The sequence below is a fragment of the Etheostoma cragini genome, chromosome 4 (assembly GCF_013103735.1).
Source record: "Etheostoma cragini isolate CJK2018 chromosome 4, CSU_Ecrag_1.0, whole genome shotgun sequence".
NCBI classification, from domain to species: Eukaryota; Metazoa; Chordata; class Actinopteri; order Perciformes; family Percidae; genus Etheostoma; species Etheostoma cragini.
In genome coordinates, this window is record NC_048410.1 from 18,750,053 (window position 1) to 18,776,512 (window position 26,460).

General features: G+C 39.8%; 1 protein-coding gene across 4 annotated transcripts in view; it reads right to left on the reverse strand.

The window, feature by feature from the left end:
- The window catches only part of kif5ab (kinesin family member 5A, b), a 78,523-nt gene that overhangs the window by 18,872 nt on the left and 33,191 nt on the right, over window positions 1–26,460 (reverse strand). For all 4 annotated transcript variants that reach the window (XR_004656182.1, XM_034868205.1, XM_034868206.1 and 1 more), the window contains exons 9-23: window positions 26,341–26,445; window positions 25,385–25,533; window positions 23,877–24,025; window positions 17,564–17,772; window positions 16,553–16,621; window positions 15,112–15,318; window positions 11,864–12,010; window positions 9,830–10,018; window positions 9,129–9,246; window positions 5,937–6,001; window positions 4,334–4,443; window positions 2,984–3,085; window positions 2,430–2,490; window positions 2,245–2,316; window positions 1,967–2,071 (exon numbers count right to left, since the gene is read on the reverse strand). Coding sequence is in view for 3 of the 4 variants with exons in the window: in XM_034868205.1 (XP_034724096.1) it covers window positions 1,967–2,071; window positions 2,245–2,316; window positions 2,430–2,490; window positions 2,984–3,085; window positions 4,334–4,443; window positions 5,937–6,001; window positions 9,129–9,246; window positions 9,830–10,018; window positions 11,864–12,010; window positions 15,112–15,318; window positions 16,553–16,621; window positions 17,564–17,772; window positions 23,877–24,025; window positions 25,385–25,533; window positions 26,341–26,445 (1,857 nt within the window). In the remaining variant the exon portion in view is untranslated. The remainder of the gene's footprint in view (window positions 1–1,966; window positions 2,072–2,244; window positions 2,317–2,429; window positions 2,491–2,983; window positions 3,086–4,333; window positions 4,444–5,936; window positions 6,002–9,128; window positions 9,247–9,829; window positions 10,019–11,863; window positions 12,011–15,111; window positions 15,319–16,552; window positions 16,622–17,563; window positions 17,773–23,876; window positions 24,026–25,384; window positions 25,534–26,340; window positions 26,446–26,460) is intronic.

Genomic DNA, 26,460 nt, shown 5'->3' on the forward strand with positions numbered 1-26,460 from the left:
GGGGTTGAAAGGATAATGTGCTGTCAAGGATGACACCCAGACTCTTAACCTTGGGGGAGGGTGAGACGGAGCAGTTGTAAATTGTGAGAGAAAAACTGTCTGTTTTGGAAAGAGTGGCTTTGGTGCCAATGAGGAGAACCTCGGTTTTATTTCTGTTTAATTTGAGGAAGTTTTGGGTGAGCCAGATTTTTATTTCAGAGATGCAATCCGTAAGGGAGGTGGGCGGGAGAGTGGACGAGGGTTTGGTGGAGAGGTAGAGCTGGGTGTCATCGGCGTAACAGTGGAAGTGAATGTTAAATTTGCGGAAGATATTGCCGAGGGGAAGCAGGTAAATGATGAAGAGTAGGGGCCCCAAAACAGAGCCCTGGGGCACATCTGAAGTGACGGAGGAGGGAATGGATTCACAGGACTTGAGTTGAATGAATGAACTGTGTGCAACCAGAGAGGTAAGATGTGAACCAGTCTAACGGAGTGTGGGTGATGCCAATGGAAGATAGCCTATTGAGGAGGGTGGTGTGACAGATGGTGTCAAATGCTGCAGTCAGGTCGAGGAGGATGAGGATGGTGAGGAGTCCAGAATCAGCTGCCATGAGGAGGTCGTTGGTGATGTATGTACATTTATACATGTATATATATATAACTTGTGTCCCTTTAACATTGCTACATACCATTTTAAAACCTGTGCATGAGGTTTCACTTTTACTTATTTTGAAGACAAAGAGTAAGAAAGGGACTTATTCGACCACTTCTGCTGGTAAAGGATTGTTAGGGTTCAAACCAGGGGAGTGTCCAGTTTGCCTATACTGACTTTCACGTGGAGGAAACATGCTTAACACCTACCTCAAATTGAAGGCTAGCTCACCTGAAAAATACGGTAAACACAATTTGCACCATACTGCCAGCTAACTACTTTGAGTTAACACTAGTTAAAACACAGAGAATCTGCTGCTATTTAATCATCCAAACTAATCCTCATTTTGCAGAGATACGGAGGGTTTAGTGAGCAGGCAAAGGATTTAGGAATTCAATAGACCCACCTGAGGTTTAATGTTTGGTGGTGAGTCATTTTAAAGAAAGAAAACTAAAACCTGGAGGTAGGAATTTCACGGGAGGTGTGTGATAGACAGGCTGACATTAATATATCTGTACTACATCTGTACAAGAAGACCTCATACATAGCCCCAGTGCACTGTCCACTGTCTGTTTTTGGGAGTCTTATCACTTTCCACTGGGAGCTTGATGATTTATGACCACTGACTTTCATCTTCCATTCCCACAGTATCAGCAGGTGTTGGATGGAATGGGAGTTTCCCAGCAGTCACTTTAGGATTGGTTTTCTGCCTGACACTGCTGCAGTGCAGCTCTCACCAATCTGCCTGCATGAGTCTATGTGCCAGTCAGTATGTTCAGCACATCGACACTCCGTCTACTTCAGTAGTCCATTTAGGAATATTAAAAGAAAGGTGTGACGTGTGCTGGCTAATCATTTTGAGCACGAGGTTCCTTTTGAAAGTTTTTGCACATCAGCTTGCAAAAAGGGTAAAAGACTACGCATATTTGTATGCAACTGCATTAGAAATTTATTTGAAATCAAATCTGAGTGACTATTTTATGCTGTATGCCTTCCTTTTCCTGAAGGCAGCAGGAGGCGTTACGCCTCCTGCTGCTCTGTTTTCAAGGAGACTGTCATGTGAAGTTGAAGTAGTAAGATGATTGATGATACTAGCGTTACTTTTGCCCATAGGACAATGACAGCAGTGCACACTGCTCTGTAATTTAATTTGGCTCGCTCTTTTGAGAGGTTTTGCTATGCCACGGCACAGTGGTAATCAGACTTCCAGGCCAAGGGAAACCAAATGATTTGTCCTCATTTTTAAAGAAATGGTAGACGGGTAAAATGTTATTTTTATAATATAATGTCTCCTTTACCATAATTTATAGTTTTATATCTGCTGTTCACTGTTACCTGTTTGTGAACTTTTGTAAGCTGGTCCAGGTTGTTTTCAAGAAAGGAAATCTTCTGTTTCTGGGTCATATATCCCCCACTATCATCAGACTCCATCTGTGCACTCTGTTGACCGAAACAATGGAGAACGTTTAGTGTCTGTCATCGCAAATACTGTACATTCAAAACTGTAATCTGCATACAGTCTAGGTAGAGTCACATGTTATAAGTGGGGAAATAACACTTGAAGTGTAATATTGTTAAGTGTGTTTTGTGTAGTTGAGTTGTGTCTTAATTACCTTTCTAACTCGAGATGTGAGGTCTTGAACAAAAAGCTTGCGGAGGTTGTGCAGGGTGTAGAGTTCACGAGCCTACAGTATAAAGGAAGAGGGGAAATAGTGCAGTTAAAGCACTTAGAGAGTATTTAGTGGCTCAGTAGCCTCTGAGGGAGCCAAGTGAATCGTGACAGCGAATAATGACTTACAACAGTCTCCTCCAGCCCTTTGAGGTCCTGCTTTGACTGTTCATGCCGCTCATGGAGAAATCTAACGATAGAAAGGTAGATAGTCAGACAGATAGAAAATTCCAAATTAACTTCTCTTTACCCCAAATGAGTACCACGTTCTTGACAGAATAATTCATGAATAAAGAACAAACACAATAATGGACCGGCTGCCCCCCTCGTGGGATGTTTCCCATCTGCCATCTGATGCAATACGCTGCTAAGGTCAGTGTAGAAAGAAGGCCTATTAGCAGCCAGCTGCTTCCTTTTTGCAAAACTCCATAATGGTGATACAAAGACTTACACAAAAGCAAAACAAAAAGAGAGTAAAATGGTTCATTTTAGCCACAAACTGTATGACATACTGTAAACAAGATGAAAGACCTGCAGAGAGAGAGAGCGTAAAACAAATAGACAAAGGAAAGAGAAATGACAGAGAGAAATGAAAGACGTGAATTAAAAGAGGCGGCTCAGCCCCGAGCCTCAGTGTGGTTAAGTGTTTGAAAACTGGCCAGGACAGTAAAGCAGAGACTCACGTCAGTTCCTCCAGCTGCCGGCTCTTGTGGTGCTCTTGGCTCCTGAGACGTTCGAAGTCACAGTGCAGTTGCTCCAACTCAAGCTGCTGCTTCTGGTTACAACTGAAAAGGTGAATTAAAAAAAAAGGCTCATTCGGGGATTCAACGGATGGGTTTAAAGTGTTTTAATAGAACTTAAAATGTTTCTCTCTCCTAAAGGAAGTCTAGGAATTTAGCGTGTTGGTGAAATACAAAAAATGAGAATCTGTAATACAATGTGTGAATGCAATCTGGAAATATATGTCAGCTCCACAAAATCACAATTGGAATGTGTCTTTATGAATTGTCATGTCCTTAAAATCTTCCCTTTTTCATTTAACCTCTATTAACTCAATGCCCATTTTAGAATTTCCCTACTAGTGTTTTAGCTATTTTACATAAGACATCAGAGAGGTTTATTAGAGGGTTTTTTACCTGGTGGAGGAATACCATTGGAGTAGCTCGACAACCTTTAAGGTTCAGGTTCAGGATGTGTTTTTTCCTTCAAGTCACATCTGAGCTGTATAGCAAGACAGTCTATTTTGCTCTCCTGTTCTGACCATTTAATCTCAGAAGAGCATTTACAGATATACAGATCCATTTTTCAAGCTGCTTATCCAAATCATGTAATGCTAGCAGGACAAGCAGAGCAGCCCCAGCAGTGTTTTCATTCAGAAAATCTCTGCAGCTGCTCCTTGGTTGTTAGCAGACACTACCAAGGCCTGCTAGGAAATGTACTTTAGTTCCTTAAAAGGGTCTGCCTTCCAATCTGCTCCCAGACGGTCCTTTCTGGTACAGAACGTCTTCAAAATGAGGAACCTGAAAGGGCATGTTGTCAAGGAGCCCAAACAAGCCCAGTGGCTCCTTACTTTGGGGTTCAGCAGCAACTTGGCTCTAAAGTCCTCCCACGCTGCAGTTTCCTCAACATATTAGCCTACCACACATATTGAATTCAGCCCCTCATGCAGCTAGAGCGGGGCTTAATGCTTTTAAGCCCTGCTGTATCTCAGTATCTGTATCTGAGACGATGTATCTCCAATTTTAACATTCCCACACTTCTTATACAGAATTGAATTTCAGATTTGATCCCACAGACAGCTGAAAGATGTGGTAAACTGTCTGCTACGACTTGCATTGTATAGTGCTACACCGTCCAGTCTCAAAGACAGAAGTAAATATGCCGTCTTCATGACATTTTTCTGTCCTTGATTGATTGATATCTTTTACTCATGTACAGGTAAAGTTAAGTTCTAAAGTCCGAAGTGGACTCTTGATTTAGAAAGCTTGATTTAGTATGTCGGAGAAAATTAAACATTACAAATTAACACTGACTCGGTTAAGTCATCGATGATCTTCTGCTTGTCATTCATCTCGTCTCGCAGGCGGCCAAGCTGTTTGCTGTGCGACTCACGGTGTGACTCCATCTGCTGCTTCAGAGCCCTCTGAGGCATGGGCATCAAGAGGGGTTGAGAGACATACATGTATAATAAGAGTGTGTGCAAGAAAGAGAGAGAGAGAGAGAGAAAGAGAGAGTGTTCCAAGGGGTGGAAAACTAAATGATTAAATAACGAGAGAATAGAATTACACACACCAGTGCACATGTGGACATAGACGGCCACATGGGCATTAAACACACACACGCAGAGCAGGATGTGTCATATGCTGCTGAGTGTGAAGTGAGACAAGCATATTGAAACTGATATGTGTCAAACAAACTGACATGCAAAAACAAAGCTCATGAACATGTGCACAAATACAACACAGGGCAGATAATAAAAAAAACAAATGCTGCCAACCATACAGGTGTCGCATGTTTACTTAAAATCTGGATTACCAGCTGGGCAAACCGAGCAACTGCCCCGGGGACCCAGACCTCCACTGGCCTCAAAAGTCTAAACTTCACTGTGTCAGTTGCATTTAGTTTTTTTTGATGTTGTATGCAAATGTTTGACCTGCGGCCCGCAAACAGGTTGATCCAGGCATTTTAGTGCAGAAACTATTTGTCAGTTAATAAAACAAATAAATCAACAGAACATTTGATTATCTATTTATGTTGTTATCAATGAGATATACCAAACGTTGTTTCCAGCATCTCAAAATTTGTTTCATAGTAAATTAAATATGTTTGAATTTTGGACCATTGCCTTGACATAATGTATTTCAAAATCTAGCGGTAGGCTCTGTGAATATGTGATGGGCATGTTTTCTGACAATAGTTCAACATGATAAAAATTATGCTTAGCAAAGCACTGGAAACAGGGGGATAGTTTTAGCCTGGCTCTGTCCAAAGAAAATAGGTCTACCAGAACCTTAAGTTCACTAATTAACACTTAATATCATGCTTGATTAAAATGTCAAATTGGCTGGGACAAAGTTGCGACGCAACGAGAAAACAAGACTCCATGAAGTCCCGCGTCCTGACCAATAAACAGTACGACACATTAACTTCCCTGTTAAACAGCAAATTTTACGTTTAGATTTTGTTACCTTGGACGGAACCAGGCTAATGATTTCCAGTATTTATGCTAAGCTAAGCTAACTGGCTGCCAACTCCAGCTTCATATTTGTCATAGAGATGTGTGAGTGGCATGGATCTTCTCATCTAACAATCAGGAAAATGAGCAAATAAGCATATTTCCCAAAATCTCAGACAATCTTTTAAAAACAAGTTGACAGACTCATCTATAATGGTAAATAACTGTTGGTTGCAGCCCTCATGACCAGACTCATGATCTGATGTACGTGCACAGGCGGGGTATGCTGCTGACACACACACACACACACACACACACACACACACACACACACACACACACACACACACACACACACACACACACACACACACACACACACACTCGCTCATGCACACCTGCACACATGCAGTAAGCTAAGTGCTAAGGCTGTGTGAGAAACTCGTTGCAGTCATGGTTACCTTTATATAACAGGAATCCTGGACAGATGACAGATTCTCCCCGCTGGTCACCTGTGACATGCTCTCTGAAACAAACACACAAATATAAGAGAATGGCAGTGAGAGAAACCGAGAGAGAGAGAGAGAGAGAGAGAGAGAGAGAGATAGAAAAGAAGTGGAAGAGAAAAGCCGGCAGTGAAAGACAGAGATGTGGATGAAAGAAGTGACAGTGACCTGACTTTGACACCACAGCGGTACCATCGCTTCATGTTGACAGCGAGGTCACTGTGATCTAATTCATGCCTCAGGTGTAATAATATCTATTATTGAAAATGACAACTATTATGTCAGGCTGATCTGATCTGTTATTAACTTGGCTCGGGTGTGGAGTAAGTCCAAAATTGATTCCCCTGCACTAAAACCTTTGATTATTTAATGCAGTTCTGTGGGAACTCATCAGGAAAAATGACATGAGAATTGTGTGAGTCCTGGAAGTCTCTGCAGTTAGATGGACCTTGTACAAATTTCAAATGTACCATTAATCTTTATGAGCTGGTGCTGTAAATGTTTTTGGGAGCCTAAGCTGTCAGTCAGTGTTTACCCTGGTTTTTCTTATTCTTGACAGGACAAAAAGCCCTCTGGCACACACTAAAACTCTCAATTGGAGCCAATGAAATTGTTTTAAGTGGCACTTCCTCCCAGTTCCAGTTGGGTGGGGCTCAACAGCAGTGACACATTTCTTTTTTTTTATGTTTTAGTTTGTCATGGTTATGTTTTGCTGTGTCATAACATTAAACATATATTCGAGTTTGGCATCTAAAGTCAGCAATAAAGCTGAAGATTTACAATGTAGCTCAATCTACATAGTGTCCTTTGCTGTTCAGTGAGCAAGAAAGTCTCAGATCATCATTTATTACTTAATTTCCTCAAGCACAATGTCATCTTAAAAATATGTGGTCTTTATTGCAGTATGTTTGGATTTATTGAGCATAGATCTGTTTTGCTGACTGTTTCGAATGGATTGGCTCTTGGAGCTTTGTATTTTGTGTAATTTTCAACCATAAATCTGTTGTTTTGCTTGTCTGACCACATTGATATTTCCCTACTTTCCTAAGAGTGTGAAGACAGGTTAAACACTTTTACTGTTTCTTGTTTGTTATTTCGATCACGTAGGTAAAATATTTAAACCTGAGCCTGGAGCAAAGACATTTTTATTACAAATACAGAACCTGTACTGGGTTGCACTGACTGTGTTTATTCAATATTGATCCTTGAACCTCAGGTTTGGCTAGATTCTTAGATTTCACCTCAAAAGCATGATTCATATACAGTAACAAATGTGCTGCATCCTCAACGTGACTTTTGAGTAGTACAATGATATTAATACATCAATTGGCACTGTTTTCATTTTGTCAACAACTACTGGATGGATTGCAATTCAATTTTGTAAAGACATCCATGGTGCCCAGAATGCATAAATGACTTCCATTTGTTGACATGATAATGATCAACTAACTTTCCTCTCTAGTACAATCAGAAGAAAGTTTCACTTATCCTGTGAAATATCTCTACATTTTCTTACCGGGGTGAGTTTAATGTTTTGTGCATGTTACCTTCACTAGGTCTGTGTCAATACCTCTATTTCCCCATTTCAGGGTATTTGGAGAGCTAATTTAGGCAGACATTTCACAGTTTTGGTTAACTAAAAATCATTAAACATGACAATGCAGCGCACAATAGAAACTGTTAGGGGCTGTCATAAAATTGCAACACCACTTATTTAATTCCCAATAACTTTTTTGTTTTTCAGCATAGAAATCTTTAACCACTTCCATTACAGACAGTTGCAGCCAAAAAACATTTCACAATTGTGAGTTAGTAGAGAGAAACTTATAAAAATAGAAAAATACAGCAAATAATAGTTTATGCACAAAGATTGTAGTTCTAATAGTTTTCTCATTTCAAAATTGAGATAAAATCACCTCGAATATGATTCAGACATTCTCTTACAACTTTCACAGCTATTAGTGAGTAATTAAAACATTTTTTATTTTTTCAAGCATGTCCATGATTTCTCACTCATCCTCTTACAACTTTCGAATCTTTTAGTTTGTGTAAAAAACTTTGAAAATCTCAGACTGACTACTGTCCGACTAGCATATCCCTTAACATCCCCATCAGTGATTTATTGTGTAAAATACATATTTAAAGGTTATCATTTATTAATATATAGTCATCAAACCACCTGTAATATTTCTCTGACATCCTCAGACGCCCACCTGACTCCCGTTTGACTCAACATGGTGTTTCTGTGCTCGTCCTCTCTGTTCTCTTTTCTGTCCTGCTCTCTGTTCTCCTCTCTTTCCTCATGGTCACGTTTGTCTTTGGTTTCTTCTGATTTATATGAAGATTAAAATAAGTGGTGTTGCAATTTCCCTAACTACGTCTATAGTGACGGCTGTGTTGGACAGACGTTCGGTTATTTGTGCTCTGAAATGCATAGTTATTTTTTGTGATTTTGAGTTAACAAAAAAACGTGAAATGTCTGCCTTTGCAACATACCCTGAAAACTGGGGGAAATTAAGGAATTGACACAGAAGGTAACATATCTCAAAACCGTCAAATTTCAAACATTAAACTCACTTCACCCCGGCCATCTTCTTCCTGTTGGCACTAAATCTAGTGTCATCTTGATGTTGACATTTGTGTTTTTTAGTAAAAGGTTTCCACAACTATTGGGTGGATTGCGATGACATTTTGCACACACATGCATGTTCCACTCAGAATAAATTGTAACAACTTTGGTGATCCCTTCACTTTTCATCTAGCGCCATCATCAGGTCAATAGTTAAATTTGCCCATTTCTTTTGTTTATGACCAATTACCTGCAAAACTGTCAATGTGTCCATCAGTCTCAGCTATAGGCTAATTTGTGCATTAAACTTAATTAGCTAAAGTTAGCATAAATATGCTTAACTAAGATGGTTAACCTGGTTTACCTGCTAAACATCAGCATGTTAGCATTGTCATTGTGAGCTTGTTAGCATGCTTACATTAGCAATTAGCTCAAAGCACCGCCGTGCTAAAGTAAAGCCGAGAATGCGTGTAGACATAATGTATGTCTTGTTTGTTGGCTGGGTGACTAAACTGAGGAAGCTACTTTTTTTTTTACTATATTATAGTTTACCATATTGATACATGACATTAGTCTACCTTGAGCTTGGAGTCTGGCCAGCTCCTCGCTCAGAGAGTCATAGCTGTCCTCCAGCTTCCTCCTCTTCATCTCCACATTATGCATGTAGTCCGTCAGAGAGCGGATCTTTGCCTCGTGCTGAAAGTCAGAACAAAGTGTCTCAGATGCAGAAAGTATACTGATGAGCATACGACTTTGACCCAAGACAACACTCTACACCAGGGATAAAACATACATTTTACTCACTGTGAAATGGATCCGATCTACATTTAATATTCATGATGTTTCAAAATTCATTGGGGAATTTAATTGAAATACCAATAGCAAAACACACAGCATGATGGCTTCAGTCAACCACATCAACAGAAAAAATACAAAATACACAATCCTTTGAAAATTAGGACAGCTTGCACAATTAAAGCTTCTGATGTGTTGTTGCCACAAAGAGTTGAGTGACATTTCGAGCAGACTGCTCTTCATCAGAGTAATTAATCTCAGACAAAGGCCCACGTTAATATTTGTGATGTTAATTAGTTTGACAAAGACGAGTGTGCTTGAAACGTCAATCACTCATTTGCAGTGATAATTCATATTTTGCACTGGGAGGTTTCACTGTGGATTGTCTTGATTTTTCCACATCAAAACCAAAGGTTCCTGCTACTAACTCTCTTCCGACACAGGATATTTTCAGATGTTGCTAATTCCTGCACTAGTCCTTCACCTGGGAAATTAGGAGGTGACGTGAGGACAGCTCTCTGTCCGTTTCCTCCATCTTGCGGTGACATTCCATCTGAAGGTTTTCCAGGTGCCGGCAGCGCTTCACCATTGACTTCACCTCTGACTTTATCTTACTGATGTAGAGCCGGGCCACTGTGAACTCCTCCTCGATGGCACAGGTAATCTCCATGGGCTGGAGACAAATGAGGTAGAGAGAAGGACAAACTGTTAAATGAGTAGTGGAGACATTTGGTAAAGATTAAGTGGGGAAGATTTAAAGACAGCTGGGAAATTAAAAAGGGATGCAGGCATCTTAGAAACTCAGCCATTTTGTAGGCACATCCATTAGGTAAGAAGCGTCATTTAGCAGATGCCATCCTCAGATGCTCTGAAAGGAACTGTGGAGGATCGACTATACATCCACATGTCAAAATCTATCTAAATATTACAGCCAAGATATGTCAGCGGATTAGAGTACCTATCCTCTGAGTATACATATACTGACTATGTTGCATAATGTGTGGCCCTTTAGCTGGGTCACACACAGCCACAAACATGCTTATCAGCATTCATAAATTCCCACAGATGTCAAACATGTCAGGTTGTATTAGAGAGAAGAATGTATAAAATTATGCACTAGACATTTTGTATTTTCCACTCTGTCTCGGGTTTTAATATTTCACTCAGTGCATGTGTGATAAAGCTTTACTAAGGCTCTTGAACAATCAGACACAACATGTACACATGCATACTGTTTATATTTTACATGATGTTGTAGAAGAACATGAATGACCTAACAGTTTTGGGGCCCTATCTTGTACTTGGCGCAGCATGGCACAGAGACCAACGCAAGTGTCTTTGCCATTTTAAGACCAACACAGTTGTTATTTTCCAGTCCTGCACCCACATTGTTTAAAAAGCAAATGCACCAGGCCCATCTTTGCACCCATGGACATGCTGGTCTTACAGGGAGGTGTGTTCAGGTGAGTTTAGGTCTTGCTATCTTGTGGCAGCAGCAGTGATTGTGACATTGACCAACAAAAACCTGGTCCAAAGTCAATATTGGAGCATTTCATTGTTATTTTACCAGCACATTAGTAAAATGCGCCTACGCTTGTACACAGTGTGCAAACACTATGCTTGTTACAAACACACAGGGAAGAGCAGCGGAACACAAACATGCAAAAAATTAAAAATAAAAATAGGACGGTGCATATCCACCATCATAATTGCCATGTAACATGGTAGAAACGTGCCTGGCTTTTAAAGGGAATGGGAGATGACACTCTGATTGGTTTATTGCATGTTACCCCCAAAACACACCTAAGAATTAATGAAGACACTAACTACTAACCCTTTTTTTCCACCGTCAAACTAACAAATGTGAATTTGGACTCGGGCCTAAACGCTCCTGCACCAGGAGCTTCACGCCATGCGCTTAGGTCATTAAAATAGGGCCCTATGTCTCACTTTGTCTTTCCTGTTGTTTTACCAAATCAACAACTTTTAGTGCTTCCTGATTTAATTAAGTATGTCTGCCTTTGCTGTAAAAACAAAGCATGTTGTCTTAAAACAAAGCATTTGCTTGATCACTGTGAGTGAGACCTTTTGTTTAGAGTGTAGGATGGCTCCAACCGAAACACCAATACAAATCAAAGCACTTTTGATCAGTTGTAGCAGACAGAATTGAGTGTGTGCAAATCTACTCAGACAGGCTTGTGAGTTGAATCTCTTCTCAGCTTTGGTTTATTCTGTTGCCTGGCTAGAAACTCATTCTGTTCAGAGAGAATCCTACAGCTGCTGGTGAGCTTCTTGTGAGCATCTTTCTCTAATGCGCAGTGAATAAAACTCATCTGAACCAGCCACTAAATTGGACCCGAGATATGTATACATATATATATATACATACACTATATATACTGTATATGTTTGTTACTAAATGTCTCATCATTCATCAGAGACACTGACACTATCTGTTTCTTTTTAAACATCTCTGGAAATACAATGTCTCCAAGCCTGCATTTTGTGTCCCACTCACCAGCTTGATGTCCCTGTTTCCAACGATGGTGCTGAACTCACTCAGGTCCCTCATCAAGGCGTTGAGAATCTCAGTGATGCGTTTCCTCTGGTGGCTGCTCACTTCCTGGATACGGGACAGCTCTGCCTCTAAACCCATCAGGTGAGCCTGTGGGAGGAGAGGAGTGAATTGACAGAGTGAACACGGAGGAAGATGAAAAAAGGAATGGGGGAAATAGATGATAGAATTACTGAAAGAAGTGAAGATTAAACGGGTGGGGGGGTACCTTTAATCTGCGAACACATACAACTGCGAGACACACTTAAACCCCTGACTTCCTTCTCATCCACGAAATGTGAGTACCAAAAACATAATGGCAGCGAAATTGCAAATCAATAAACTACTGAGATAGGGGCTGATGGCACTGGCATTGGATGAAAGGCTCTGGGAGAGTGACTAATGGAGCTTGCCTTATCCTTCCCCATTTTGTTCAGCAGACAGCTTCTAAACAATGCTGTAGCCCCAATGCCTAGAACACAGTGAAACAGTTTGGGTTGAATCGATACTATGCAGGGCTGAAGAAATAAAGTTAATACAGTCCTGTAAAACTTAGCATCAATTTTTCAACACGATGAACATAAGCATCATAAAAATGAGACAGAGAAACACGTTGTTGGTGGCGGTCAGGGCCGTAGCCAGCAAGTCATGAGCTAAAATTCCCCCAACCTTTGTTTTTTAAGACATGCTTCACCAGCCATTATAAAAACTTATAAAAAACGATTTTTATAAATGTAATTATAATTACTTTATATTCTCCACAGTGTCCGAATACTATTGTGGTGGAGAAATCCTAAATACTTGTTTAATTTTCCATTTAATAGTGATGAGTTTTGGCTGGAAATAGCCACAAAAAAGATTGTCTTTCCCACAAATTTCTTTTTGGCATTTGTTTACATAATGGCGGTGCTAAATACATTGGAGGTATTTTATTCTAGGGGGATCATCTATCTATTTTTTCACAGAAATAATGGATTTATGCTATTTTTTAATAGCAAATTTCAAGTTGTTGCCGCCATGGATCACCAGTCAAGTGAAAAGCCCCATTAACCACCTTCTTTATCAAACTCTCCATCTTCATCTCCTTCATTAACTTAAAGTACCCGTGATAATTTTCCAGGTCAGTTCCCATGTCAAAACATTGATTTAGCATTAAAAGCAGTAAATAATTAACCAGTAGGCTCAAGTAAAAGAGTGAAGCAGAGAGGTCAATGAAAAATGCTTTGTTAGTTGAAAAAAGACTTATGAAGAAATATCAAAGAGAAGGTTTGTTGATTGATAAATAGTGTTAACCATAATGAAGGGGCTTAATTGGACAGATGGATGGATTAAAGAAGGTGTTTAAAGGAGCAGATGAATGGCAGTGACAGGGTGCGATGGCATGGCCTTCTGCAGAAGAAGACAGCTGAGAAGAGACGGTGGGCTGAAGACAGTGATTAACATACTCCATTGGACCATTTTTCTAGGTCAATGCTGTTCTGTTTCTACTGTAGATTTGAAAGAATTTAATAAAACCGCAACACTGCACATTAGCATAACAGCTGGGATGCAGAAAGTGGAGAATTAGAACTAAAGAGATGGAGCTGGAAAAGGGCCTGAGAGGCTGGAATAATAGGTTTCTTTTTTTTAAACACTGCATGGTTTTTGTATTCAGTTTCACATTGTCTCAGACTGTTAGTCCCTGAGAGGACGTCATGTCCGGTAAGAGGTCAGGGGAGAATAGACAATGTCCACAGAGAAGGCGTACTAAGTGAGATGGCTGGGGAAAGACAGCGGTTCCAGCTGGCTTTAGCAGACTAAACTGTGCAGTGAGTAGTTACATTGTCAGCTCCTTTCATCAATTTCTGGACAGATTCTGAGAAAGACAGAGAAGGAGGAGAGGACAACGTGGCAGGTTGTAAAACGGTGCATGAAATATTGAAGAGGTTTAAGGAAGGTGAATAATGGTCCACCATGTCCACTGAGCCAGTCACAATAACTTCATCGATTGACCAGCTCTCCCAAGGGTCTTTCTTTTATTGTTGTCTCTATGCACAAATATGCCACCGCATACAAACCTTTGTTAAAACATACTGTAAGTAGAGCTGTACTGTTTTAGAAATGTGCTTTTCTGATGAAAAATCACACATTTTACAGCCCCTGAAAACATGGCTTGATTATTTCTCAATAACATTTAATATTCATGATTAAGTAAGCAACCATCGAATTTTATGGTTTAACGGTAAAAAATACCTTTTCTCCAGTGAGGCAGAACGCACAGGAAAAAATCTCTGAAGTGAAATAACCAACACTTTTCCAACTTTGGTAAATATAATGTTGATGTAGGAACTCAACACTAATACTAAGAAGCTGTGATAGGAAAATATTTTCAAGGGATTCAAGTTCTCATTACTTCAGAAATAAAAAGTCTTCAGACCACTGACCATTTAAGACTTGCCTTAAAGACGACATGAATATATGTCTGGTGCTTTACACAGTGAATGAAAGGATTGCCTTCATAAAAGCAGGATACCATTTATAAAAACATTTCACAGGTTTTTGCAGCTAAACTATGCCAGATTCAATGAACTGCAATGTATAATTTGTCATCATTGAATCTTGTCTTAGGTAAAATTTTTAGATAACCTTGCAGTTTTTAATGGTTTATTTGTAGATATAGAGCATTACAACGAACCACGTCTCAGGAAATTAATAATTCATAGCTTTTGACGCTTCTACCAGGTAGTCTGAGAGTAAAATCGGGCCTAAAAAACGTCAGTATCGACTGTAATCTGAAGAATATTCATGACTTTATGTCAAGTTGTTCATTAAAGTCTAGAGTGATTAATAAAATTCTTACATGTACGGTCACGGCTGCTGGCTGCACAATTTATCAGAATTCTCTCTTATTATCTTTCCTTTCACACTGCTCTCTAATTGTACTTTCTAATTGCATTTTAACCAGTAGTTCTAAATATACTTGAAACAGATCCAATAATCTATCCTTGACAGATAGATTATTTTTTACATAAAAGCACCTTTCATCTCTCTTTTGTAAAAGTGTTTTCCTATTATACATGGCACAGTATAGAGTATGTCCATGCCTTTATCAGCTAATCCTTCTGCCACTTTCTCTTTTTCCTTCATCATACTTTCTCTTTTTGTTGTTCAATCATTTTCAGCGGGAATGTTTTTTTTTCATAAAACTGAGCCTCCAGAAATAAGAAACCTACCATTTTTTTTGCAAGCTCTTCAGCCAGCAGCTTGTTCTCCACGCTTTTCTCTTCGACCTCCAGGCTCTTCTGGTCGTAGTTGACAGCGAGCTCCTCCAGAGCCTGGAGTACCTCCTTCACCTCGGCTTTAGCACATTCATTCTCTGTCTGCAGCCTGCCGAGCTCTGACTGCACCTTCTCGCTGTCACCCCTGGATGATGCTAGAAGCTGAGGGACACAGAGATTTAACTAAATATAAACTGCAAACACAGAAATGCTTGATTTGAAAAGGGAACAGTGAAATGAAACTTTGTAGCAGCCTTGTGTACAGCACAACAGGAAAACGTCTTCATTACAGTCTTCATTATTCACAAGACAAAGCTGTTGGGTTTTATTAAAACATAATTGTGGTGTTTATCTTGTTCTCTTGGTAATAAAAGATGAGAATGCGCATAAACCCTGGTAGACATTATGATGCAATTTAACAGACAAAACACCAAATATTTATCTTAGAATATCACTTGTAGCTATAAGAGCTTTCATCATTTTGCCACCATGGTGCTTGCTTGTGCACAGCTGCAGCCCACTGTTGGTCATTTTACTGAATAGATGTCATTAAATGTAGATGTTGCTCTACCCAGGGTGCCTGCTTGTTTGCACTAAAGCAAACAGCTTATTTTTTGCCAAATGGATGTAAAATAATGTTAATGCACACAAAGCTTAGGTTGGCTGGTTACCATCATGTCAGCTCAACCCAAAGCAGGCCCATTTTGGGATATGAATGAACTAATTTTGTGAAGGTGGGGTATTTTACTTCGCACATTACGAGACAAACGTTTGGTCAAGACTGTTTAGCTCATTGGTTTAGCAACTGTTATGAATACATGCTGTAATTGCATTTTAATGGAGTCTTTTAATTGCTGTTCTTCCCACAATATTAGCTATACAGTTATACTGCTAACTGTAGATTGGTGTGAGGAAAAGTTGTTAACAATTTTCTACAACATAAAAGGTCTCCAAATTCACAAAAATGGTGGAGGTGGCTCAACCACAGCATTTAAAATCACACATCTGATCAATAAAGAGCATTTGTTTGTTTGCTTATGCTACAATGTTAGCCATGCTAAACAAAATAGGCAACAATGACCTTTCCCTTCTCACACATCAATCTTTGTATTGATCCTTCCCTCCAATCATTTGTGTCTGAGCAGTCACTAAAATCTATTCCATTTAAACTGCTGTTAACACGCAGATACACTTACAACTAAAGCGTAACAGTACTGCTCTATGTTCTTTAAGTGCTTTCAGGCACCTGAAAAAAAAATCTCATCCATCGCAAGGGCGAGATAATAAACCTCACACGGCTGAGTTCTATTCAAAGTGTGGTATTGATTGCTACATGCAGCCTACTGTTACACATTTAAGCAAACTGATGAAAGGATGTAAAACCAAAGTCTTTTACCTCCTCCTGGTTGAGCATCTGCTCTTTCAGTTTCTCCACCATCTGGCTCTGGTGGTTTATCTCATCATCCTTCAGTGGCAAAGAGACATGTGAAGTAGAAACAGTGCATTTACTGTTGTGTATTACACACACTGGTACCTTACAGATACTTTGTACACTGAATTCTTGTGTACTTTGGGTTCTATGTCCAACCATAATAAGTTTTGAGCTTGTACTTAACAGTATAAATTACATATATACTGGATATCTCATATGTTAACTGATCATGCATACCATAATGAAAAAAGCAAGCTCTCTTACTGCTAAACTCAACCAACTTCAACCAGAAACACTGCATGTGTTTGTTTCAGATACAGTATGTCTTGTGTATAAACTTAACATGTAACATAATGTGCCCCATTTCCACTGCCTTGTTCAGTTCCACTCGACTAACTTTTGGTGGTACCAGATACTTTTCTCTATTTTGTTTTCCAATGCAGATAGTACCCCCTTAGTGTAGGCACTCCATGGATCCTTTTAACGGTACAATGTAATTTTGAGGGTTGCCATATTTTTAAATCTGGGTTTGAGTGAAAAAGAAATTGCGGTTGCTATTGACAGTAGCTTTGGCTATTTGAAAATAGTAGGTTTGTGCCAAACAAACCTACCAACTGGAAACAAAACAAACACAAACCGTGCCACTGCATTGACACATATCTGGTTCTGCACATTTATCAAAGAGGTATTAAGAAAAGCAATAAGATTACACACTATAGCACTGTGGAGAACAGCATACATGAGCACATATGATGTGTTAAATAAATTAAAGCCTCTCATTGTAGAACATTACCATTTCCCCAATGACATCTATTCCTATGAGTTGCTAAATTAGTCACTACAACGTCTGATATGAATAATATATGCCTTTTGTGTTAACAAGTGAATACAGCAAAAACTACAAAAATCTAAATCATTGTGTGTACACAGCTCCACATTCATGCACACGAATGGTTCTGATGCGGCATTCAGCACCTTATCATCCAGCTGTTTGTATAGCTTGCGAATCTCCTCCTCATACTTCTGCCGCTCCTCCTCAGAGATGTGAACCACAATGGAGGAAGCAACTGAGCAAGGGCTGCAGGGGCTGCAGATGTCGAGAAGCGACTCCTCGGATTCGGGAGGCCCAAGTGGGATGTCCTCTGATCCTGTGCTCATATGCTTTAACGCAACAACATCTTCACCTAAAGATGTAAGACAAAATGTTGAATTTTTTTCTGTAAATTTGCTCTTATCGCAGGCAAATACTCTACTATGGATAAATGCAAAAAAATGTGTGGGAGCTAATCTTTAGCATATTTTCCTTTCCTTACTCCTGAAGACATTTACATCTCGGGTTTAAGGTATATCTGTCCCACAAATGAGCTTCCTTTTCTACGGACTCAACAGCAGTACAAATACCAGACTCTTATATCAGTTGTCTTGTGTCTGGCTTTGGCTCAGACTCTTCCATTCGTTCACAGAGAAAAAGTAGTGGAGCTGCTGAATGCAGGAAAGCGAGAAAATTCAGCATGCTAATTGTGCGCAACTGCAGGCACTTAATGCCATGGAAAACAAAGAAAAACATTTGGACTCCAGTATTTTACATTTAAGGAAGAATGATTGCTGTTGAAAACTCGTCAGAAGTTTTATAAACATGGAGAGAAATTTAGCAAGCTTTTAGCTTCTCAAGCTCGACAATCCATCCCTTCCTGACTGATATGTCACATAACCCAAATTAAATCCCCCTGCTGAAAGCATTTAAACCAACCACAAAGACATTTATGATTGTTTTTCTACATTGTATTTCTCCTTCACTGATCCCTAGTTGATTACTTCGTAATCAACAGAATAACTATTAGTTGGGGACCAACTAAATCACAACTTTGCAAAGCGGGAAATCCAGCAGGTTCTTATGGATTTCCCGTTGAAATTGTTAAGACGTTTTCCACATCTATCACCACTACTTCTAGTCATGTTTACTGAATCTTTTGACCATGGCTCTCTTCCCACAACACTAACCAGCAAGCCTCAATGTACTGTTAGCCAAAGAAGATAACGACCCAACCTACCCACTGTGAATCTTACATACACATGACGCTTCTAAATGTAGATTTCAGAATCCTAGCCAAGGCTCTTGCTCTTCAGCTTGAGACAGTCCTGCCTTCGGTTAATTTTCTCAGCTGATTAAACTTGTATTATTCAGGGACGTTACTCTTCACAATCTGCAATGGCCATTTAAAATCATTTATACACCCTCCCCAGCTGAAGCTTACAAAATAATTGTCTCTTTTAATGCTGAGAATGCATTTGACCAAAGATGTTTCACCTTTCATCTGAATTTGTGTCCTGGGTGAAGATGCTATACTCATCACCTACAGCCTCCATCTGCTCCAACACTGTTCACTCACCTCATTTTCAGCTCCTACGGGGGACATGATGCTGCCCACTCTACCTTCTTTTATTTGTAATATGTTGAGCCGCTAGCCATATACTTACGACATTCCCCATACCCTGAAACCGAATAATTCAAAAAGGCTCTGAGAGCAAGGTCAAATTGTATGCAAATGATTTAGTTTGTTACGTTTCCAACCCTATTTCATTTGTTTTGCATAGTCCTAGTATTCAGCCGAATTTTGGTGAATTTTTAGGTGGTAAAACAATTTATTTAAAAGTAAATATTGTCCTATCAATCCATCAGCTAACCCACCAACTCCCTCAGTAAATAAAAGTCCATAAGTCGATGCAACATAATCCTGAAAACACATTATTGGTTAATAGGAGATCTCCATTCGAGTCTGTAGAGGGAGAAGATGGGGTGGAATTTACGGTATAAGACTGCTGCTGGCGGTCAACAGCTTTTGTTTCAGAGAGTTTCTGGCCTGAGGTTGGCAACAATATAGGGAACAACAAGGAGGGAGGGTGGAGTCAACAACGTTGTCAAAATGATCCATTAGTAAATTAAAAATACTAAATTGCGAGAAGAAAACACAGGAAGAGAACGGACGGGGATGTGTGTGTGTGTGTGTGTGTGTGTGTGTGTGTGTGTGTGTGTGTGTGTGTGTGTGCGTGTGCGTGTGCGTGTGTGTGTGAGAGAGAGAGAGAGTGTGCGTGCGTGCAAGTGTGTGTGAAGGAGAGCAACTGAGTCGGATGAAGCAGTAAAAATAATAATTTTCACTGATAGGTGTTCAATAAAGATGTGTTACAGCATTGATTACAAGCCCAGAGGGAATGATCGTTAAAATAAACCCATCAGGATCCATTCAAATGACAGCTCATTACTTGGCTTGAATGCCAACCGATCACTACAATTGAATGCACTGACATTTGAATTGACCTACAGGCCGGCAGAAGATGATGCCTAGAAGTGTGTGTTTGTGTGCGTGTGTGTGAGTGTGTGTGTGTGTGTGTGTGTGTGTGTGTGTGTGTGTGTGTGTGTGTGTGTGTGTGTATAACTAAGAGTGACGGTGTGTGGGTTAAGCGCTTTAGTGCTTAACCCACACATGTGCATGTGCACTGACACAGGTGTGTGTTTGTGTGTGCTGACATGGAAGAAGACAGTCATAAGTTACAACTTTTCTGTAGAAGGGATCAGTCCTTGTTGCAGAGGGGAATATTAATACATGAAGATTAATACAACATAAAGCTAATAGAGGGCCTTCAGCACAATGAGAGTGGAATCCAATTAAACAAAGTGTAAAAGTCTTAATAATATGCAGAAGAAGTAGCCAGAAAATGGATTTCTCAGTGTTTTGGGCACAAGTCCAGCTTGTCTGTTTGGCTGCTGTCCTACTGTATCTCCACTGGCATGTATTCAGATGATATCAAATGAGGTTAAATCTGCACTTACATGGACTGAAAAATCATGTCTGAAAGCTAGCAGGCGGGTAAAATTTTCATTTCTGTTAGTAAGTGCTATTTCATGCATGAAAAGAGAACGGAACAAGGAGATGTACTGAAGAGATTTTCTACAATAGGCGACACTGTAGAGGCTCTATTCTATCACAATGTGCTTCAAACCTGCAAATACTATATATTTTTAATATTTTACTATATAATAGGAAGCTGATTTTTTTCACCAAACATTTAAAGACAATTACTTTTTTTTTCTTCTTAAAACTGGGATGAAATGTATTTATTTTTGTATCATTTATTACAGTCATTTAAAGCTACAGTGTGCAACAAATGTCTGTAAACATTAGATCCATTGCCTCTGAGTTGCTAAAAAGCTAATTAAGTCCATGAGTCACTCTAACATTTCTCCATTAGTGCATGTATAGGTACTGAGCATGTGCTAGACAAAATTCAGGCCTGTGTGTAATATGTGTAAGAACAACAGAGTGTAAATTGTAATTTCCCCTTGCGGGACTAATAAAGTATACATTATTATTATTATTGTTAGTAGTAGTAGTAGTAGTAGTAGCAGTAGTAAGGCTATGTTTACAAAATTGTATAGTTTGGCGACATTCAGACGCAGAAGCTAGAGTGGCGAATTTTATTTTATCGCTAAGAAAAGAAAACAGCAGCATTCAGCTTTGGAGACAAAGAGTACATAAAAATTACAAGCTAATTACCTCTTTTGAAAAGTTCATCATGCTTTTTAATCCTTCATGTTGGGTTGGGGGTGGTGCACAATCACTGAAGGCTTGTGTCATGTGTATGCGCCAACAGTGTAGTTGTCATTACTTAGAATTCCTCATGGGGGCGACAGACACTACCCACTATAGCTTTAACAAGACTTAGGCTGAATCCCATTTCCCCGTCTTACCCCTACCCCTTGGCCCTTACCCCTACCCCTTGGCCCTTGAAACCAAGGGGTAGGGGTAAGGGGTGAAAACATACCCCTATGAAATGGGACACCACTTGGTGACATCACCATAGAGTACTGATCACAAACTTCCAAGATGCCATCTCTGTCTGTTGATTGTGTGGGTTTGTACAACAGTGTGTGTTATATATTTTATAGTTATTTTAGGTTCACTTTGGTAGTGCAGAGGCAGATGTTCTTATCTGTGTAATACTTAGGTCTGTTTGCAATACAAATGTGTATACACATGCATCATGTGTACATATACACCCTGTATACATGGTGTGTTGTATATCTGTTTGTTATCACCGTTTTGAATGTCATTGATGTTCACAAAAACATTTTGTTGACAAATATCTGTCTTTATTGGTGATAAATTGAACATAACAGGCAAAAACGTTATATAAAATTATGTTACAGAACCATTATCAATTATAAGAACCATAACTAACATGTCGCACACATAAAAAGGCTTCATATGTGTAAAACTAAAAAAATACACACAAGACCACAAACAAACAAATTAACTACAACTGTTCTGATATTCCAGACCAGTCTGAGGCCAGTAACCCCCCCCCCCCTCACATTTCATCAGTGTCCCATATCAAAACCGACAACAATATACGAGTGCATGAACAATGAACAGGAATTAATTACAAATTATTACAATAATACAGTAGGCTACCAATGCAATAATGAATGGGTACAACATGAACATATGAATTAGGAAACGTCTGCTCGTTTTCAGCCCCAAAGTGGATCAGCTGCTGTGTCCTCCTGTGTCCCCCTGTGTGATACAGGGCGGTATATGTTAAGCACGTAGCGATGTATCATAGACCAATAATATATATATATAGCTATACAATCTATGCGATGTATACAGTCCATTCAAGGCAGAAATATGTGGGACTGTTGTGCAAATCAACGTTAGCGATTAGCGTTAGTGATTAGCGTTAGCATTGCAAGCTAGCGATTTTTAAAAAGTATTAGTTAGGAACATGGTTGCAAGTATATATGCACAGGACTGCATAGACCACAAAACAAGACTGTCGTAACCTTTTAATCATTTATTTAAAGCTGAAAGTACTTACATTTATGTGTCTCTCTGGTCGATGGGCAGCCATCGTTGCCTGTGTGTTTTAAAGTGAGGTCGCGTCCACACTAGGTTCCAAGGGCCATACAGCCCTTGGTCTATCCCCTTCCCCTAGGCCGTAATAGGTATTGGGACAGAACTAGGTCCCGCGTGAACGCGCAAAAGCTAGGGGAAGGGGTAAGGGGAAGGGTTAAGGGCTAACCCTAACCCTAACCCTAACCCCCTAACCCTAACCCTAACCCCCTAACCCTAACCCTAACCCTAACCCTAACCCTAACCCAAGGGGCAAGGGGTAGGGGTAAGGGCCAAGGGGTAGGGGTAAGGGCCAAGGTGTAGGGGTAAGACGGGGAAATGGGATTCAGCCTTAGAGTCTACAGCCACGCTTGCAGCTCTGTGAGGCTGTACTTATGCTGCGTTCCAGGCCACCTGTTACTTGTGTTTTCACAGCCTTCTACCTGTGAAACTGCCCCGGAATAGCAGTGAAACCCGTAACTTAATACTCGTGAACACGTACAAGATAGTTGTACTCCTAGTTACAGTTTTGAAGTCACACATACATAAACAACAAAGGGGACCCCTGCTTATGCTGTGCAGACACCATGAGAAATAGTAAAAATAGGCAATGTAAAGTAATTCCCCACTTTTTTATTAACATAATACACATACGATTAGGTAATACTACAGGTTATGTTTATTAAATCAAGCCCAAAATATGTTGCAAACTAGAAATCACTAATATCAGCTAGCAGTAGCTAACATCAACGTTAGGTAGCCGCTAGTGACTTGAGGTCGATACTTAGAGGCTAAAAATGGTGTCTGAAATGCAACATTAAGCCCAGCTTTGCTTTGAGCTAAAAGCTAACATCATCATGCTAATGTTCAGGTAACATGCTGATCCTTGCTTGGTATCATGTCTTAGTTTCCTTCAGTAAGCATGCTAATATTTGCTATTTAGCAATAAGTATAAACTACAGCTGAGGATGATAGGAATAATTTACATATTGCAGGTATTTGGTCACAAACAAAAGTATTGGACAAAAATTAAAAAGTTCACCTGGTGGTGCTATATAATGTCAGATATTCATCCTGAGAAGATTATGAATGTGTGTACCAAATTTCATGCCAACACACCTACACAATTTACTCAAAAACCTCAAATGTCAACCTGAAGGTGCTAGACAAAAAGTCATAGGATCACTAAAGTTATAAGAATTCCTCCTGTTGAGATATTTCAGTCTGAACCAAAGTGGTAGGGCAACCAACCAGCTGGTGTGGCTAAAAATATAAACGTCTTATTACTAATAATGTCAATATGTCTGGGCAACAATTTGCACAGTTCTTCCCTGGAATAAGGCTTAGATAGGCAATGTTTTTGTGAGCTGCCAGCATGATATCAGTGTGAGTATTACCATTCCTCCAGCGGTTCAGCTCAACTTCCAGTCTTTGAACAGTCTCCTTCAATGACCTGTTCTTCTCCTTTTCTTTTTCGTACTTCTTCTTCCACTGCTCTGCTGTGAGCTCCAGGTTCACTGACACAGTATTTCTTATGGTCTTGGCTCTAATTTAAGGGATGCAGGGACAAACAGAAAAAGAGCAGAAGAAGAAAAGAAGAGAATGAAACAGTGGGAGGGTAGAAGGGTAGAAGGGTGGGAGGAAAAAAGGAAAAAGAAAGTGTGAGAGAACAGCTGAGAACAGAAGAACTGTCAACAACAAGGGCATTTCAGCCCTGGCTGCTCAATGGAAATGGAATTGCATCTCATTAATTGGTATGCAAATTGGCTTTCTGCCAACTGTGTTTTATGGTGCATGCAGGGAGAGGGAGGCAAGAATTCAAAATGTTAAAACCCTTCAGACCTCTTAAAACATACTCACTACAAAACATAGCAATCATACATTTCTCAAGAGGATAGAGTACTGTATATGGCTATAAATTATTGCTCAATCATGACGCAAATGAGTGGCGTCACAGAGTTGAAACATTAATGCACTCTTCAGCACATTTCCCATCAGTGGTTATCACTTAATTTCACACTTCAGTAAGAAAACACTGTTGTTATTTATTTATTACCTGATATAAGGGCGTCAAACAGCCCTATCTGAAGTTTTCTCATTTATTAAACACTATATTTGTGTAGTGAAATGCTGAATCAAACATCATGTGACAATAATGTTGTTGGCTAATTTATGCCTTGCATCTATTCACTATGTACCCAAATTCACAGTCTCACATAGACCTGTAAATTTCACACAAACCTTTCTTTTTCTAAAACAATTTAGTCCCTTGATATGTTGATAACACTGAAATATGCAAATAAAGTTTGAAAAATATTTGTTTAGTATCATGTCGTACTATTGTTTAAGGCATATAGAAAGAGATTAATCATGGTGCTCAACAGCCATTCTGGCTGACAGAGGGAGATAAGAGACCACATCTTCTGTTCAGTAAAATATAAACTGCTTTGGATTTTGTCACTTAGCTCGATAATGCATTATTTATTTCAACCAAAAATCTTGTGTTCGTCACTATTCAAAGAATACATTAGTAAAAGAAAAAGGATGGAGATGGATAAGGAGACTTCTTTAGGATCTTTCGACGATTGAGGCTCTTTAGTTCACATGAGCAATAGGAGCGGAAAGCTGGCAAGCAAAATAAATCTCTGCTTCTATGAGTGCAGATTGCCCTTAAAATTACAAAAACAAGCTGTTAAAGCAATCCCAACACGATCGGAAACTACAAACAAACCCTTCCTCCAAAATGGGGTGCAGGTCGTCAAAAGCAAAATTGGAAGCAGTGAAACGTGAACAGCATATCTGAGTTGAACACATTTCAGCAGTAAAACCTCTGTGCACTGTATCCCAACAGCTGTTGGGATGCAGACAGAGGTGCCCAGCGCAGCAGCCCATGGACGCTTGTTACCGTTGGCCAAACATCAAAGTGGATTTGGTCTCTGTATCATTGTAGCTGGAGGGAGAGCAACAGATGAACATGGTGGTGCGACAGTTCCCACCCAGCGAGTCCTGTAAGATGCGAGTCATTTTGCTGTCACGATACGGCACGTGAGATTTCTATAAAGATATAAAGAGAGGAAGGAAGAAAGACAGATAAAAGACTGTTGAGGGCATGAATTGAATTGATGTACCACCATGCACATGCCTTTCATCTTTAAAACTAAAAAAGAGTTGTTGAAGCATTAGCACAGAACAAAGACAGAAAAGGTTTCTCTCCGTCTGCTGCGTCATTCACAGTATTGCCTTTCACACCTCTGGAGCGCCGTTAAAAAGACTATGTCCTTGCTCAATGCCAGTAGGTAAATGAAAGATTTGTGAGGCATTTCCAGCCTGTGAGACTTTCCATTACATTCCCTAAGCCTTCAAACTTTTAGAATGAGAGATGGTTAATATTTTAATTACGATGATGAAACTTGGAAGGACTATAGAGTTGGCAGAATGCATGGTTCGATTTGCTGGTTGAGTTTGGTGAAATATGGAAAAACGTTACCAGCTTTACGCGTTGAGTAATGGAAAAGGGGGATAGAAATCTAGCTAACATGTCACTGCTGCCTTCAAAAAATTCAAAACTGCAAGACAAGGATGTATATATGGGAGGATTCTGCATATAAAGGTAGGGTGGGGCTAAAGGGACACTGGGCTGATTAATTTTGGTCTGATGTGATTTGGTTGATGAAGACATCAAAGACATTTAAGTTGTTCTAATAAAAAATGCTCAACTAATTCGCTGCAGCCTAGGTTCAATTTTGTTTTGGCAGCAAGTATTAGGTATGTATCAAAAACAAACAATCACCAAGCCCAGCCTTAGGCAGCTATGATACTCTAGAAGCCTGATTAATATGAAAGGCTGTTTCACCACCGTACCGTTCCCTCGGCCAAGGCTGAGATGACGTTGCCCAGGGCCGACAGAGACTTGTTGATGTTCTTGGCCTCATCCAGTACTGATCCCTCTGCACCTGTCTTACTGACCTGACACAGATACAC